Below are 19147 nucleotides of genomic sequence, written 5' to 3'. Positions count from 1 at the left end.
ACTAAAAGAAAGCCAAGTGCTACTATCCCAGACAAAGGGAAGGTCTTGAAGGCATTTCAGAGATCTTTGAGGCAACCCCTCCCATCACAGGCCCAGGGCCTAGGAGGAAAGAATGGTTTCGGGGGCCAATCCCAGGGCCCTGCTACCTTGCACAGCCTTGGGACACTGCTGTCTGCATTCAGGCCACTCAGCTCCAGCTTTGGCTCAAAGGGCCCCAGATACAGTTCAGGCTGCAGCTCCAGAGGGCACAGCCATAAGCCTTGGCAGCTACCACATGGTTTTAAGCCTGCAGGTGCCCAGAATGCAGGAGAGAAGAAGGCTTGGCAGCTTTGCCCTAGATTTCAGAGGATGTATGAGAAAACCTGGGTGCTAAAGCAAAAGCCTACTCTATGGGTGAGCACTTGCAAAGAGCCTCTACTAGGAAAATGCAGAGGGGAAATGTGGAGTTGGAACCCACATACAAAGTCCTTACCAGGTTATTGCCTAGTGGAGCTGTGGGATGGGACCACCACCCTCTAACCCCGAGAGTGCTATGGCTACCTGCAACTTGCAACCTCAGCAGGGAAAAGCTGCAGTCACTCAACTCCAACCCTTGAGAGCAGCAATGCGGGCTGCACCTTGTGCAGCCATAGGGGTGGAGCTGCCCAAGGCATTGGAAGCCCACCGCTTGCAGCAACATGCCTTGGATGTGGGACGTGGTGTCAACAGACATTATTTTGGAGCTTTAAGGTTTAATGTCTGCCCTTCTCGGTTTTGTGTGGGGCCTATTACTCCTTTCTTTTGGCCAATTTCTCCTTTTTGGAATGAGAATGTCAGTCCAATGCCTCTACCACCATTGTATCTTGGAAGTCAATAACTTGATTTTTATTTTACAGGGTCAGGAAGAAATTTGCCTTGAGTCTCCAATGATGCGACTCTAGACTTAGGACTTTGGGACTTTTAAGTTGATACTTGGAATGAGTAAAGACTTTGGGGTACTGTTGGGAGGGGATGATTGTATTTTGCAAAGTGAAGAGAACATGAGATTTGGAAGGCCAGGGGCAGAATGCTATGTTTTGGATATTTGTCCCCTCCAATTCGCATGTTGAAATGTAACCCCAATGTTGGAGGTCAGGACTGATGGGAGGTGATTGGATTATGAGGGCAGATCCCTTACGGATGGCTTGGTGCTATTCTCATGATGATGAGCAAGTTCTTGCTCAGCAAGTTTACATGAGATCTGGTTGTGTAAAAGTGTGTGGCACCTCCCCACCCTTGTTCCCATTCTTGCCGTGTGACGCTCCTGCTCTCCTTTCCCTTTGTGCCATGATTGTAGCTTTCTGAGGCCTCACCAGAAGTTGAATTAGATGCTAGTGCCATACTTACTGCAAAACTGTGAACCAATGAAACCTCTTTTCTTTATAAATTACCCAGCCTCAGGTATTTATTTATAGTAATGCTAAGAATGGCCTAATATAATAAGTATGTGAATTTTCTGGAGAATAAGTCTGTATTTTCACTAGTCTCAAAAAAGTTAAAAAACAAATAAAAGATTTACCATTTATCCTATGTATCTGGGGAAAAAATTGTCTCATCTCCATTAGGATAAATTTTCACATAATCATTATTTGATTGTCCTTTAATCCAAAGACCACCAAATTTATTCTGTATTTCTCTCAAAGTAAAAGATATTAATTTTTAAATGCTACACTCAATATTATTATTAATATTTGAATAGAAATTACAAAACATACTATTTTCAAATCTTAAACTTTTATTTCAAATATTCAAATGTAAAATTGCCGACAATAACCATAATATTAATGAATGGAAATATTAAAATATAAAATAAGTATTGAAATTCGTATTTCTTTTATTTGAAAACATTTGACATGGAAATACAGGTCCCCTGCATCAAATAAATCCATTGCATCCTGGTACCTGAATTTTCTCTGAAATAGAAAAAATAAAAATAAAAAAGGCTCTTGGAAGCCATTAAACAAAATGTAAGGTTATTTGTAAGAAAATAAACTGAAGTGCAATTCTACAAAACAAAAAATATTGCCAAAAATGATCTCTGAGGTATATTTATGTAGATTACTAGTTAAAATAAGAAAATGTAAAATGGGTACAAAGTATCTACTCTTACTTAAAATCTTTTAACATGAAAAGAATACACCATCTGTCATACAATTACTGAAGACACACACATATCTGCAATCAAAAACCACCTGCATCCAAATGATGGTTTATTCCTCCCAACTACCACTGGCGCTTACATATCCTGCCTCTTATCTGTGTGGAATTTGAATTGTTTGATGTAATGCAAGACCCACACTCTCAACCAAAACAATCTTTATCCTCATCTATATCTTGTGGGAAAAAATTTGAGGCAAAACTAAATTCCAGTTCACGTGGAAGAAAAGACATCTTTTCTCCTCCTCTTGCTTCTCAGGGCATGTTTATTAATCTGAAGGCTCCTTTTGACCTCACCGACCAATCATCAGTTTTCATCAGCCATTATCACTGGTCCCTGCAATGCACCTGAGTGGCTTGACAGGAAAACTTGTAGAATCAGGTTTCACAGGAGAAAAATACATTGCACTTCCGAAGTCCCAGTATATACTTCACACACACACACACAAATGCTCCATTCAGTGTGGTGAATTTCCCTGGAGTATGTAATTGCACTTGCAATAGGCATTGTTAAAAATAAAACTCTAGTATAAAACTAGGGTCTAGCATATTGCAATCTCAACAATAAGGGCAAAAAAAACATAGGCAGCGTTTCTACATATTGAAATTCCTGCAGCCAGATGTTCCCAGGGTTTATCAAAATGTGATCTGATTAAGGGATTATTGGAAAGGTTGTGCTATAAATCATGCTCTTAGTCACATGCATTCAAAATAGCTCCTACAGTGTTAGAAAAGGATAATTTGATATGGGAAAGTATTTACAGTGCCACCAATAGAGTAAAAGAGTAGAAATGGGAAAAAAAAAATCTATAAACCAGCACTACCATGCTTTAGGGAATAGGATAATTATGTGAATTTAGCTGTTTATTAGTGCAGGGACATACTGGAAGGATTAAGCAGTATGAAGGGAAAGGGTGGCTTAGTAGCCCATTCATTTCCAAAAAAAAACAAAACCAAGAGTTTTCAAAAAAACTAATGTTAAAATATGTATGTGTTTTTGACAACTAAAGTAGAAGTGACTTTGATATTCTGCATATAAAAAGCAAGGAAAACTGCTGTATTTGTTAATGAAAGATACTGAGTTGAATCCCTGCAGAAGCACCAAATGCATACCATTTAGGATAATGTCACTGATGCACTTTTGACAACTAAATTATCAAGCTCTTTAATATACTGTGTATGAAGAGTAGCAATTATGGCCAATAAAATCAAAGGAAGAAAAAAACTAATTAACACTAACATATCATTATGACTCACTAGCATATAAAATTCCATGCCTGCTCTACATTGCCAGCAACCGGCAAATCCCAAATTCCTAAGGATGCAGATAATAGTTGCCAAATAACTGGAGCCACAAGAGGATCAGGGGGCTCTTTGGAGCTTTTGTGTTGCTTTCTTCTATCAAAAGGGCCAGAGCACACAAATGACTTAAAAACTTGCTTACTCCTGCCCCATAAAAATGTAATCCCAAGGTCATGTGCTACAGTGATTAGTTGTGAATCCTAAACAAATTCTGACGTTACCTTATAAAATAGTGATTAATTTGTGGTGGAAAGAAGGGCTTTGGAGACAAAAGAGCTGTGTTCAATTTCCAAGTCAAGTATTTATTACCCCTAAATAATTTTCAGCAAATCATTTAAACCCCCATCAAATGGAGATAATAACAACACCTACTCCTCAGAATTGTTGTAAGGAAAAATGAGTGTGAAAACATTCCTCAAAAAAAGCACTGTGTAAATGTTAACTCTTCTGCTGTACTGCATTTGGACTCCATCTAAACTTAGCAGATGGAAAAATACAAGGTTATCCTGCTACATAATTCTGAATCCACTGAAAGTAAACTGATCATTATAGAAAGAATAATACATTGCAAAGGAGAGGACTCTATGAAACCTAGATTTAGAAAAATTGATTCAGGTTTCATTTGGAGAAAGTCTGGCAAAATATTTCAGTAAGATATGAAATATATTTTTAGACATCAAGCTAACCTATATTCTTACAAGCCTCTGTGGCTTTAAGATTGTATGCAGAAGGTGTAAATTTGGAAACTCTAAATTACATGAAATTAAAAAGCAAAAATAAAGAATCACACTCTGATAGCTAAGTAAATATGTATTATCAAAACATGTAATAACTAACTGTAGCTAGCAGGTGTATTCTAAATTCATTATTAAAAAATCCATGACAAAAAAAAAAAAAAATCCATGACAGCGGATGACCTCCTAAACTCTGAAGGTTATAATAGATACATAATTTAAACATAAAAAAGGACTGATTTTCTCAAAATTGTCCTGATGTAAAGTAATTCTGCATAAATATAACAAATGGTAAATGCATTGAGAGCACTTTGTAAAGGTCATTGTGCTGTACAAATATGAGATAGTATTAGAAAATTTAAAAGCTCTTTTGAATCTTATAGAACAAGCCAAGATATGTAAAATTTTAAAATGAAGAATTATTCAAAATGAAATAGAAGGCACTTATCATATCTCAATACAAAATATAATAAATCAAGGGGAAAATGAAAACCACAAGACCAATTTCTTTCCTGGCCTCGCAGGCTGTTCTTTGATAACCTTGGCTTTGATTTTCACGACAGTTCCCCAGCACACACAGATCTTTGTTTACTCTCGTCCCCTGCAGTTACTCCTGTTATGAGTTATTGAGCTTTCAGATAACTAATTTTTCCTGTTGCTTTTTGGAACTCACTAAAAGGCTCAAGCAACCAGCTCATCAGTTTCCATTCCTGACTTGAGAGCGTCTGTAGCATCTCGCTCCAACCTACCACCTCTTGGGTGGTGAAGCCCCGTACACAGCAGTAAAGGGTGCTAGGAGAAGCCCTCAATGCAACCCAGAGGGAAACTCAATTGCAAAAACCAACTCATAAGTGGTTGCCCTACTTAAAATTCCATTGAATCTTGGCTTTCCAGAGAGTCCTCTATGCCTAATGGGTCCCCTAAGCTTGCCTGAGAGTCCATGTTAAACCCAGAGGTTTTTAATGCATTATGAGCATTCATAAACTTCTGGAGGTATTTGGAGGTGTACAGCCAGTGGTGTTTCAGGACATCTTCCATCTCATAGCATTTGGACTGCCTGGCATTCATTTTCCGGAAGCGCCTAAACAGTTTGTTACCAGACTCATTTCCCTCACTTGCCCATGCCCCAATGGAGCCATCCCTCTCAATAATTTCAGGAACGTGGGCCAGAGTTTTGTGAAAATAATTGGTGATTTTTCCCTCATACCTATACTTGAACTTGGTAGAAAGGAGCTCAGCAAAACGCTGTGAATTGAAACTGTACTGGCAGAGGGATTCTGGGCACTCTTTAGCAGGGCATGATGACCGCCACACCGGTTTCATCTTGAGGTAAAGATCCATCAGCTCCCTCAGAGCCTCGTGCCTCTCCTCCGAAGGAATTAGCTCACAAACTGCATCCACAGTCTCTTTGGTCATGAGCTTCCTGGCAAAGTTGCCATTCATCCTCATGATTGGTTTGAGGTTCATCTTCTTCCGGAGATGCTTGTCCAGTGTGGCCTGCCACCTTTTCCTTTCCTCTTTGGAAGCATTGGGATTCTTATACACCTCCCCTATCTCTAGCTGGAAGATCTTGTAGAACTCAGCTGCATTACCAATGTCACAGTGGAGTGCGTCTATGGAAGGGACTGTCTCAATGAAAGGTTTGGCTGAGACCCCTTTCACCCGATCCCGCAGTTCTTCCACAGACTCATGGTAAGGATTGGAACGCCAGACCTCATAACGTTCCAGGTTCTCAGCATGGCTTCTGGTTATAGAGTGGAAGACAAGATTTTGAGAGGCTTCCAGACGGGTGGCGTCACAAAGAGTACAAATGTAGACTGAGCCAGAAGCCTCGAGGCCTTCCACTTCCCGCACAAGTTTTTCATCATATCCGGTACCCCTGAAGATGAACTTGAAAGTCCGTAGAATGCCTCCCAGCTCAAGCATTAATTCACTGCTCTTTATGGCCTCCCTCTCGGCAATGAGAGGGCTCAGGATGGCAGTCAGGGTCTCGTGGTCAGACTCATCTGCCAGCATAAGGCACAATGGCTTGCAACACAGTTCAGAGTTAGGTTTGGCTTCCTCAAATACTTTCACATTCTGAGAGCTGTGGGCGATAGTAATTTTCATGATTGTGAATGAAAAACGGACTGCCTTTTCTGGAACTACTGGCCCACTCCCGTGCTTCTCACTCACATCTCCCATTCCATCACAAGACTCCTTCACCACCACTGTGAAGGGGCCATTCAGGTAATCATCAAGGTCTTGGGATCTCATGCCTTCCAAGATGTCTTCTTCCATGTCCATCAAAGCAGACACCAAAGCTGAATCATAGCGGAACCTCTTTGCAATGGTGTCCACTGGGTAATCATCCACAGAGGATGATAGTCCAGAGAGCCCATCAATAATGCCAACATCAGTGCTGGAAGACACATTCTTCAGAGGTGGCTGCCACTCAAAGTGGTGGTAGCCCGGCAGAAGTACCTTCTCAGCATTCCGAAGGGCATGCAAAGGCTGAAAAATCTGTCTCCCTGTGATGGCTTTCACAGTCCTGTACATCTTGTGGTACTGACTGCAGCTGAGGAAGGTGTTGACACGGATGGCCAAGCAAACAGCTGGTTGCAGCCCAGAGCCCTTTCCCTGCATGATGGCCTCCAGCTCGTCGGCTTGCCTGTGCTCATTCCTCGCCCTCAGAGCCAGCAGGAACAAGGTCATGCACACCGACTTCACATCTCCACCTTCTTCTTTGTCAGCAAAGGCTTTGACTTGCAGCTTGAGCTCCCTCAGCCGGTGCTTCTGAGCTCTCCGAGTCAGCGACAGAAGATGTTGGCGGGGCCGGCCCCCTTTATTAATGTGCACAAAATTCTCTTTTGATTCCTTGTGACTTGAGACATGGTGATTATATTTTTCCAAACTGATCTCCTGATTGCACTCTTTTGCTGGACATTTCACCATCAGGGAATTCAAGATGCTCAGAAAGGACTTCACTGGACTCTCCAGGTCAGTAGGGAAGCATGGATATCGGCAAGAGGGACAATAGCTGCCCACGACTTTGAGGCATCTGAGAATGCAGACTCGGCAATAGACATGCTTACAGTTGGTCTCCACAGGGTCGGCCAGAATGTGTTCACAGATCTGGCAGGAGACGGATTTCACGAAGTGCTCTGGGAAGTCCACTGCAAGGAGCTTGGTACTAAGATGTATCTTACTGCAGTTGGTGATCTTCTTCATGACATCCTTGCTGTTGGTCCTTGCCTGAGCTCTTCTCTTGCGCTGACGGGCTTGTCTTGCTTGGTCAAGCACAGTTTTGAGTTTTTTGCTGAGCTGCAAGTTTGGCTGAAGACTCTTCCTCTTGAGTCCCCGACGGGCAGTGTTGCAGATGTCACAGGATGGTGTGTGGGGGTGCCACTCCACGGTCACATTCCTCGGGAAGTAAACCTCACAAGGGGCACTGCTAAACTTCCTGTGCATGATGCTCCAGCAGTTATGGCAGAACTCAGTGGGGTGGATCGAGTCAACATCTGCCTTCACATCAATCCGGAAAACCTTAGTAATGAGGTCTGGCCAGGAAGTAGCTCTCTTTTCCTTCTTTCGTAAAAGGCCTAGGGTTTTACCATCCACAGGACCATGAACTGGATATCTCCTGTTGTGCTCATCAGTTTTAAAAGAATTCCCACAGATGCGGCAGAGATGTCGAAGGTTGGCTTGATGGATGGCTTTAACTCTTGCTTTCCCACTGTCATGAAATTTCTTTGAAAACTTAGGATGGGCTTTTAACACTGGCTGATTTGGGACCAGCTTCTGACCGTCAGCCTTGTCCAGGACTGCTGGAGATTGCTCCAGAGAGGGTTTCCCCTCAAAGGAATCCTTCTTTTCCCTTTGAGCTTCTTCAGGTGTCTTTTCAAAGGATCTCACCCGGAACAGCTTAAACTTCCATTCTGAAAATTTAATATGTGGGTGCTGAATTTCATCTGGGGCAGAACTGAGTCCCAAGGTGGGTGGGAAAGAGGCCGCCATGCTGGCTGAGGTACCTGAGAACAATGAAAACAAAACATATTAAGACCAATATCAATATCCCACTGATGTATCTTATAAATAATAAAAATAAATACATTCAATTATTTATTCATGTATTCCAAAAGATATGTATTAAATCTTCTATCTTAATATATCATGTTAGGTGCTGATCATAGAGTTATTTCCTGTTCTGACAGTGTTTACGGTTACTTATACCTGTTACACACATATAAATGTTTAGATATATACATGTAAAGTTTTATTTCCTTCCACAAACACCTTAAGGTCTTTGAGGACAGAATTTTTGATTTATCTTTGTCTTCCCAAGGGTCCTAGTATACATTAGGTGCTCAATAGTTATTTGTTCAGTAAATGTAAAGATGAACTGGCTACTAACACCAAAGAAAAGTAATATTTTCCACATTGTATTAGCCTCATTGCACTAGCTGGACAATATATTTCCAGCTTTTTAAAGCAGTCTTCCGGGAGGTTGGTTGTTTATTTCTTCCAAATGGGTCATAAAAGGATGATAAAGCTGCAAACCCAAAGAAACTAATTATTCACTACTTGAAAGGATCAAGTGAATTTTGAGCTTTATGAGTGCAAACTAATAATAAGTATCATGGATAGTAATTATGCTTACAATTTTAATTAGTGAATGCTGTTGTAAATTATAAGGCTGTGTCTACATTAGAAACAAAAACCACAGAACTCTAAACCTGCAACAAACCAGCGTGTACATAAACTGAGATTCTGAGGGACTTTTAAGATGAAAAATTCACATGGTTTCAGATAAAACTCACACAGGTCATCCTGAAAGTCATTGTCGGTCGATGGTCATTAGCACTATAGTTTGTAACACAATAAGAAGAGGTGGGAGTATTGTTTCTCTTCTGGTAAAAAACATTTTGGCAATTGCATATGCCAGGAAACTCTACTGATTTCAGTTGTAGTGCACAGATCACTAGCGATGCAGAAAAAAAGCCTAACAATGCCATGTGAGGTGTACTCTTTAAACCCAATTAGACCAATCTTTCCCAAATTACTTAGTACATAATTGTAAAAAGAGCAACTGTATTTTCAATCCATCATCCCATCCACCTATCTCAAATTTGCCTGGGTTAACTCTTTCGACCCACCAGTTACGTCAAGTAACATATATTTTCTCCTCAACTGATCAACTAACAAAATCGATGAGAATTTTTATAGTCACATAGTTATGGAGACAAATTCTCAGATGAACACACTTTCAGCAGGGGTGGGATTGGGGATACAGAGGGGCAAGGGCTAACCTTGACAGCTGCTACCAAAGATTCTTTTCAAGTCCCTGCTTTACTGAAGTTTGTTCCATCTTACAAGCATTACACATCAGAAATTGGTGTTTTTGGGCATGGGTGCAGTGGCTCATGCCTGGAATCCCAACACTTTGGGAGGCCAAGGTGGTCAGCGTGAGACCAGCCTACCCAATGTGGTGAAACTCCGTCTCTACTAAAAATACAAAAAACAATTAGCCGGGCATGGTGGCAGGCACCTGTAATTCCAGCTACTCAGGAGGCTGAGGCAGGAGAATCGCCTGAACCCGGGAGGCAGAGGTTGAAGTGAGCCAAGATCCCACTACTGCACCCCAGCCTGAACAACAGAGCAAGACTCTGTCTCAAAAAGAAGAAATGGGTGTTTTTCATAAAAATTAAAAGCAAATTTCTAAGACTTGATTAACAGAGAAATCCTATTAGATTGTTACTTATGCAGGACTATGCAAGAGTTAATACACAGCCATTTCAAATTTCTCATTAACCTCAAAAAATATTTCAACTGCAGCCCAACGAACACCTCAAAATTGCTTATAGTTCCATTCAGCTTCCTAATTATCTTTTGTGGCAGGTGCTAGGTCTTTCCCTGTGGTTTCCCTGCCTCTTAGGTTGAACTCAACCCCAAATACCTTCTCATTCTTTTAGCATTTTACTTCCCAGCCTATTCTTAAATCACTTGCTCTCTGGTATTCCAAGATAATATTTTGAGTAATATTTTGAGTAATTCTTTTTAAAATGCATGACCATCTCTAGAGTTCATCAAGTTTAATACTGACTTTCAAATTGAGTAAGTCAATCATAAGGCATCGTGGTAGGATCCCTGGAACTATCTCACTTCCCTATACATTTCTCCCCTGACTCCCACTGACCTGAATTACCACACCAAAATCTACCAAACTACATTTGTTTAAATACTCCTGTGGAATGCAACCAAAGCAAAAATGGACAAATGGGATTGCATCAAGTTAAAAGCTTTTGCACAGCAAAGTAAACAATCCACAAAATGAAGACAAAATCCACATGATGGGAGAAAATATTTGTAAGCTATGCATCTGACAAGAGATTAATAACCAGAATATATAAGGAGCTCAAATGACTCTACAGAAAACAAACTAATAATCCAATTTTTAAATGGGCAAAATATCTGAGTAGACATTTCTCAAAGGAAGACATACAAATGGAAAACAGGTATATGAAAGGGTGCTCAGTATCACTGATCATCAGAGAAATGCAAATCAAAACTACAATGAGATGTCATCTCATCCCAGTTAAAATAGATGTTATCCAAATGACAAGCAATAATAGGAATGTAACTTAGTACAGCCACTATGAAGAATAGTATGAAAGTCCTCAAAAAAACTAAAGATAGAATTATTACACGATCCAGCACTCCTACTACTGGGTATTTATCCAAAGGAAATCAAATCAGCATGTTCAGAGACATCTACACTCCTGTGTTTATTAATGCAGTATTTTTTATCCTTACTTGTGATTTTTACTCCCTAAAATAGACATGTATTACTTTTGGTAGAAAATAGAACTTTTAAGAACTAGGTTTAGATTAGATACTTTTTATCTATTCAATTAGCAAAGATTAAAACTACTTATATGGTTCAGCATTAATGAAGGCATGGAGAAATTAAGATATCTCCATACATTCTTGGGAGGAGTATAAATTGGTATCAAATGCCTACTAGACAATTTAGCAATGTCTTTAAAATTTTTAAATATATTATCTTTGGTGCAATAAATCTCCTTTTGGGAAGTTATCCAACAGAAACATTTCCACAGGAATACAACAATATTTATATAAAGACAGAGAGATTTGTTTCAAAAACTGTTACTTTGAAAAAGCAGGAAACAATATAAATAATTACCCAAAGGGCATTACTAAATAAACTATGGTCCAGACATACAGTGGAAAAACATGCAGAAAATTTAATTTTCTGTATGCACTGATGCATATGTGCAATTTCTGTATGCATCAGTGACATGGAAAGATGCCCACATGAAAAAGGAGAGAATAGAATGACAATAGCAAGTATAGTAGGATTCTGTTTGTGTATATATGTTTGTATTTGTACATATATGAAATCACAGAAATTCTGAAAGGATATGCACTAAAATCTTAACAGTGTTTAATTTCTGAAAAAAATAGAATTGGCATTGATAAGAGGGCCTCTTGCACTTTTATTTTATTCATTTTGTATCATTTGAATTATTCAAAACAAGCAAGTACTATTTTATTAACTTTGTGATACATTTATTCTGGATAAAACTGTGTTAAAGACTAGATTTATATGTGCTTATAGTCACTTTTCCATATTTTCTTCTAAATTTCCCCCAGAAAAGCTTAAGATCTGGCTAATTTCAAATCTGAACACCACCCTTAGCTTCTCATTCTTTTCGGATAAACATGTAGAAAGAAGGCTAAAATATGGACCTGTAGACAGCATGAAGTTAGGATTGTGAAGGAGTTATCTTGGACTCAGGTTTTGACACTCAGAAACTTTGCAAATGCTTGATCTCCTCTCTTCTAACAAAAGATCTCAGCAGCAGACCAGCCTCAGGATCTCAAAGCCTGAGTGGTTGGTGCTGGCTCAGCCCTGTCCCCACCATGCACTGCCATCTCAGCATTGCCATCTGACATCAGAGGTGCAGGGGTGCCTCCCTCCACACAGCACAGATTCATTTTGACAAACTAGTTTGGGGTGGCTTGGACACTGCAGGAACAGTAGTTTCCGGTGAGTGATATCATTAGTTCAGGAGGCTAGGGCACAGCAGCAGCAGCAGCCCCCCATTTCCATCCCAGCTGCCCACCCTACACACACACATACACCCCATTACTTGGCCCACAATCTTCCCTCCTAACGTCTTCAACTTAGTCTGTACACAATTTTCAAGTAATAACTGTGTGCTCAAGTGTGACCTCTCATTATCACACCTGTTCCACTTATTCATTCACTCTGCAAATACCATCGTCTGTCTTTTGTCAAACATCATGCATCAAAAACGTGACAAAATACAAAGGCTTTTTGTAAGTCTCAAGTATCCACAAAATAACACTATAATCCTTGCTCTTCCTTCAGACAACCTTTTGCATAAACCACTTCAGAAAGTGAAATTTATCATCACAATCCCTGGCCAGGAATCCTGACTCAAGAACAAAACCTCAAAGCAGGATCTCTACCATGGCAATTCTCTAAATTAATACAAATCAGAATCATGAGTGAACTTGTTTTTAAAAAGAAATGCAGATCATCAGGTCCCAAAGAGTCTGGCTGTTAGGGAAGGAATCCAGGAATTGCATTTTTAAACATTCAGTGATTCTAAAATGAGCAGATATTTCGAGAAACATTGGTCTCCTACTTAGGCCAATCTAGTTCAGGAAATGCCTGGTAATACTTGTTCATACCTGGGAAACCACACATTTCCTCCCACCCTAGAACTTGCGTTCCTGACTATTTTTCTTGCCTGAACTAACAGTATTTATTTCCAAGAGTCTCACACCTTACCTTCTGCTGATTTGTACACATTCATTCAAGAAGCACTCCTTAAACCCTTCCTCTGACAATAGCATTCATTTATAGTACTTCAGATATTTCGCATCTTTCTATGAACCTTCAGTGGCCCTAAACTTGGCCTCTTATACCTTTTTTATTTTCATACATTAAAAAAAAAAATTGATGTAGCTTTGCTCATTCCATCCTCTCATCACCTGGAAGGAAAAAAAGCTCAAGCACTTCTAGTCAGAAACATAAAAATGTAATAAATATTTTGGCTCAAGGCATGAAAAGTATGAGTGTTACCTTGCTCAGCAGGCTGCCTGGCCAAAGTGTTGAGATGTCTGCAATTTGGTTGATATTACTCAATACCAAAGAGAAGGCAAAGTGTGTTCTCTGCTCTCTCCTTGCTCTCGTTTCTCAGAACATGCTGCTGAGCTGTTTATCAGCTTCCACTGTCCTTCCCAGCCTCCCCCACCATGGAGGGCTAACCACAAATGATGGCAGCCAATCACAAGCCAGGAGACCCCAGCTCCAGCTGCCACCTGGCTCTTTAGGAAGCTTAGCTCAGAGGAGGCCTGAGTGTAGAACGATGTGTGAGTTTGCTGGGGCACTGGCTGCCAGTTCCCTCCCTGAGAATGTCTGGGTTGGAAATGGTCTTGTCAGTCAGTATAAGCCCCAGCTTATGCCAGGGTTTTATATCTTCTACATCTCAAAGGAAATGCTAGTAGTGTATACCTCAAAGAGTCAATAATGTTACACGATGAGAGTTGTTATAGGAAAATACTTGAAATGATGCCTGCCTCTTTGTGAATGTTCATCAGATATTAACAACACTATGGGATTTTTTTTATTATTATCTTGAAATGGTATCCAAACAATCTCAGAATCTTTCAACCTGATCAAATCTTGCTGAGGAAGGTTGATGCTCCTTGCAACTACTCTAAGTTTAAACATTATTCGAGTATGGAAGTCAACAGACCTGGATTTAAATCTTGACTTAGGCCTTTGATTCATTGCTTAGACTTTATGAACTTCAATCTCATCACCTGCAACCTAAGATTAATAATATTAGTCCCCATTATTGAGAGCAATGGGCCAGGTTTCTAAGTATTTTATGTGTCATTTAATTTTCACAACAATCATACGTATTTGATAGTATTATCTCTAAAAAGAAGTGACAAAAGTTCAGAGCAATGGAGTGACTTGCCCATGGTCACACAGCCACTACTTAGTGAAGGTGAGGTGGAATTCCAAAGCTCATGTTCTTAATCACTCCATTATGCCATGAAAGGAGAATAATGAAAGCCACTTTGTAGTAGTAGTCTAAGGAAAACTTAAGAATGAATAGGTATATACACACCTCTGTCTCTGTTTCAAAACCCCTTTATAATTCTCAGACCAGCTTTATCCTCAAAGTCTTTCTGTGTTCAGCTAATAAGTGAGAGATTCCTTGCTTGTCTGATTCTCAAAAAAACTTTCAAGGAGGCAGGTGCAAGGATTTCACTGGTCTGTGCTGCCCTCATTAGACGCTCCTCTTACATCTCCACTCTTTTGCATTTGGACCTGTCTAACTACACAACAGACCTGGAGCCACAGCTTCTGCTCACTAAAGACAAGGCAGAAGCCACTGCAGTAACATTGGGGGAGAGGAGAAACTGGTCTGTGGCTTCTAGGTGCTTCAGTGTGTTTTTCCCTAAGGATATGCAGCCTTACCTGAGGGTCATATTTAAGGCAACATGGCGAGAAAAGGCAGCTGAGAGCTAAGAATTTCCTGAAGACAGTGTTCATGTCCAACAGAACCATCAGGAAGCAAGCTTTGTAGCCCTGGGCCCTCCTTACACAATGAGGTCAAGTAGAGAGGAGTCATAACATGACTTACATGCAATAGGGTGTCCTTCCCACCCATCTTCCTGCTCCTTAAAATCTTGCATCTCCAATGGACTTACAGAAAGAAAAAGAAAAGGTCAGATGTTCATGCTTCCCCTTGAAGAAAAGAGCAAAACAATAATATCTCACATTATTAGAACAAAGCACCAAGTTCAAGGATTAGGCTTCAGTTCTGTAGGTTCACTTGGAAATTACGTGAAATTAAGGTGACAAAATGCACCAGTTTGTTTTGGACTTTCCTTGGTTTAGAATCAAGAGTCTAAGGTGAACAGAGTTGGTAGGTTGCCCGTAACCTCCAAACCAGAGTTAGAAAATTTCCCTGAGCTGAAAAATTTACAGATGGAATCCTTTTCGATTTTTCTTGAAAAGTAAGCTGGTCAAATGTACTCATCAAAGAACGGTGGGGGTGTGAGGTTCAGACCAGATAATGGAGGAGCTTTCTCTCTCTCTCTTTCTCTCTTTTTTTAAATCATATTTAACATACCGTATTGCTGAATTTTTCATCAGCTATATATACTTTTATAATTAGGAAAAATCACAATATTTACAAATAATGTACTCAACGAATTTCAAATGAGACATAACAAAATACTGGGTGAATATGAAGATACAGTTTTCTAAATGTTTTGTTTAATAAAAGTCTGGATTTGTATACATCACCAGTATTTCCATGTTTCTCCCAATTTCTCCCATCCATGTTGAAATCAAGGCACTTGTCTCCTGCTGAGAAGTGAGACCTCCCTTGGATCACCTGGAAAAAACAAGTTAAAAGATGCCCCATTGTCCCTCTGCCTGGACACTAACATTTTATTCACTGTCTTTATTTCATATGTTTTCCACGTGACAAGAAAACCTTGACTTGCATCATAAAATAGCAAAGTCAGAGCTGCCTAGGATGCATGTTGCTCCAAGCAAATTAAAAATAAAACACAGCCGACATGTATTGGCCAATTGTTGCAAGAGACAAAGAATGAAAAGGGTGAACTAGAGCCTGGACAATTTGGTGCCAAGTTCCAGCCCTGAGTACAGACCTCCCAGACTAGTGATTAGCTATTGTTAGTCCTGGAAGTGCCGACAGGCCCTTCACTGGCCCTGCTCCTCCAGGCAATGTGCTCCCTGCATCCCTGCTTTCACCTGACTCTCCATCCAAGCCCCAATCCCCCTTAGCAGGTTGCCTACACTTACTCCCCTTGGCTCCCAAAGGCCCTTTTAAGTAACCTTTTCAAATTCAATTTCTTCCCAGACAGCAATGAGTTCCAATTGCTGATAACAATCAAAATCTACTCCTGCAGCCATGGTCTGAATGTGTGAACGCTGCATTTTGAGCTCTTATCATAATTCAGCACATGCTGTTTACAGACATTGAGATTACATACATAAGCATGTATCTATACATCTTTAACTAGCAAAACTCTTGTCTTCTAACATCACCAATTTGAAAGCCAGAACTAGAAGGGAACTTAGAGGTTACTTGCCCCAATGCATGTGTTTTATTTATTCCTGAAGGGCAAAGTGTTCCTATTCAATGTCACAGAAGGGAATTAGTAGCAGAAATAGCATTACAAATCTGATCTCCCAGCTCCCAGGACAACGTTCTTTCCACTACACTGAAAAGGGAACACCCCTCCCTAACTCGCCCAAGATGCATCTTAGATGGTAAAGAAACTCAAGCTGGCAATGGAGCAGAACCTTAACAGGTCATAGCTAGATCAGAGCCCTGGGTGAGTATGCAAACTCGCCACCCTGCACTGGTGGCAGAGAGACAGCATCTCCACACACTCATTTCTCCCCCCTTTCTCTGTCTTAAAATTGTTTTCTAATTAACTCAATGTGAATTACCCCTGTTAGTAAAATTTCTAATGCGTTATTAATTGCTCTAAACATCAACTGCAGCTCACTCTCCATGCTTTCAGGAGTGCTTCTGCGGGCTTTCTGATTTTAGCTACGCTGTTTTCTAAGCAGCTAGTGCCATCGTGTGGGCAAAGAAAAGTCTGTATTCTTGACTATCAGAAAAGCCATGAGAAAAGTCTCAGAAGTTGTTGAATCCATGAACTGGTTAAGAATGAATTATGTGTTTGTTTCTCTTCTCTTCTCTTCCCTCTTCCCCTTATCCCAACCTCTTTTCTCCCTACCCCCCGCTTCCACCATCACTTGCCTTTGTAGAAATTCCCCACAATTCCTATAGACTAGGAAACAGAGCCAAAAGCTTAAAAGGTCAAAGTTACTTGCACAAGACCCCACACTTCATTAACTCCAGTCTTCCATAAAGGTCAAGAGACAACATAGAACTCCATTCTCATTGTCTTGCTAATCCTGACCAGTCCCAGAAAACATGTAATAAATACCTTCTCCTTATTCCTCAAACAAGAGAAGACATGAGGACCATGTCTTATTTCATAAGTTGAACAGTTAGTGCTTACGAACAGTTAGTGCTTCTGGAGAGAGATAGAAAAGGAGCATCATTTTCTGGTTATTTTTACACAAAATCTGCTTTTAAATTGTCTATGTTTCTCAAAAAAATAGTTTCTGATTTACAATGCTATTTAAATGTTTGTCTTGTTATACATTTTTCTTGGCACATTCTTTTCACTCAAAGAATGCATTTCCAAAAAAAATCTCACTTTGCCATTATCATTATAGAAAAAAAGTCTTCCTTTCCACATGTGAGAATGGCTAACAGGAGTCGTTATATAAATTTAAAGACCCATCTGAATTAAATATAAAATAATTTATATAAATTTTTATAAAGACCCATCTGAATTCTAGTGATTCTTGTCTATAAATCAGTTTCAAAAAGTAACTTTGCTATGTAGCAAATAAGAGGAGACTAGTTGAGCTGTGCTGTGGTTGAGATTTGCAGTCCTTTACGCTGCTATCAAAAGGGATTTACCTTTATTATTCTCAGGCCTCCCTCGACCTTTCCAATCTCTCCAGTGACCTCTCCAAAAAGTGATCCAATCACCAACATAAAAACCTATGATTGTCCTTAATTAGCATGTATCATGTGTATTATCAGGAAAAAAAAAAATGTTCTCAGCAACATGGCAAGACAATGTGAATAGTCCTCAGGCCTCCGAAGCCTCTTTGTAACTCCTCTGTTGCTCATGGGCCATACTGTCATGTAGAGACTGTGTAAGATACCAGGAGTCAATTCTAGGTGCAGTGACCTTTTGGCCACCTAGGCTCATAACCCCCTGTCTCCATAAAAGCTATCTATCTTGATAATAATAATAATAATATAGTATATAGTTACAATAATTTGTGGTTGCTGTCTGTTGACCTGAAGGCAGGTGTTAGAGGTGGAACTGTTTCATCTCAAAATTTATATATTAAAGCCCTAACCCCCAGTACTTCAGCATGTGACTGTATCTGGAGATAGGGCCTTGTACTAGTTAGGATTCTCCAGAACAACAGAACTATGAGAAAGAGAGAGAGAGAAAGATTATTACAGGAATTGGCTTACACAATTTTGGAGTTCGAGAAGTCCTACAATCTGCTGTCTTCAAGCTGGAGAACCAGGAAAACCAGTAGTGTAATTCAGTCCAAGCCCAAGGTCCTGAGAGCCAGGAGCATGGACGTCTGAGGACAGGAGAAGATGGAAGTCCCAGCTCAGAGAGAGCAAATTAGCCCTTCCTCCACTTTTTTGTTCTATCTGGGCCTTAATCACATTAGGTGATGCCCATCCACATTGGTGAGGGTGGATCTTCTTTACTCAGTCTACTGACTTAAATGCTAATTTCTTCCGGAAATATGAACACAGACGTACCCAGAATCATTTTAGTAGCTATATGGGTATCCCTTCGCCCAGTCAAGTTTACACATAAGATTAACCATCACAAGCTTTAAAAGGCGTGATTAAGATGGGGTCATTAGAGTGGATTCTAATCCAATCTTACTGGTATTCTTATGAGAAAAGGAAATTTGGACATACACACAGAAACACCAGAAGTGTGTGTGTACAAAGGAATGACCAGGTGAAGACACAGTAAGAAGGCAGCTGTCTGCAAGTCAAGGACAGAAGCCTCCCAAGAAATTACACCTGCCTTATGGAAATTGGATCACACAATTATGGAGATTGAGATGTCCCACAATCTGCTACCTTCAAGCTGGAGAACCAGGAAAACCACTGGTATAAATCAATAGATCAAACTTTGATCTTCTACTTCAATCCTCCATACTGTGAAAATATACTTTGTTGTTGTTTAAGCTACCCAGTCCATGGTATTGTGCTATGGTA

General features: G+C 40.0%; 1 protein-coding gene across 1 annotated transcript; it reads right to left on the bottom strand.

Moving 5' to 3' along the window:
* Positions 1-1735: 1735 nt before the first annotated feature.
* On the bottom strand, positions 1736-13435 carry RAG1 (recombination activating 1). Its single transcript, XM_017881640.1, has 2 exons — positions 13327-13435; positions 1736-8221 (listed from the first exon to the last, which is right to left on the bottom strand). The coding sequence occupies exon 2, from the start codon at positions 8205-8207 to the stop codon at positions 5076-5078; it is 3132 nt and encodes a 1043-aa protein (XP_017737129.1). The 5' UTR covers positions 8208-8221; positions 13327-13435; the 3' UTR covers positions 1736-5075.
* Positions 13436-19147: the final 5712 nt, after the last annotated feature.

Source organism: Rhinopithecus bieti, unplaced genomic scaffold, assembly GCF_001698545.2.
Source record: "Rhinopithecus bieti isolate Rb0 unplaced genomic scaffold, ASM169854v2 scaffold_12859, whole genome shotgun sequence".
NCBI lineage: Eukaryota > Metazoa > Chordata > Mammalia > Primates > Cercopithecidae > Rhinopithecus > Rhinopithecus bieti.
Note: the sequence above shows the minus strand (reverse complement) of the source record. Positions and strands in the feature narration are given on the sequence as shown.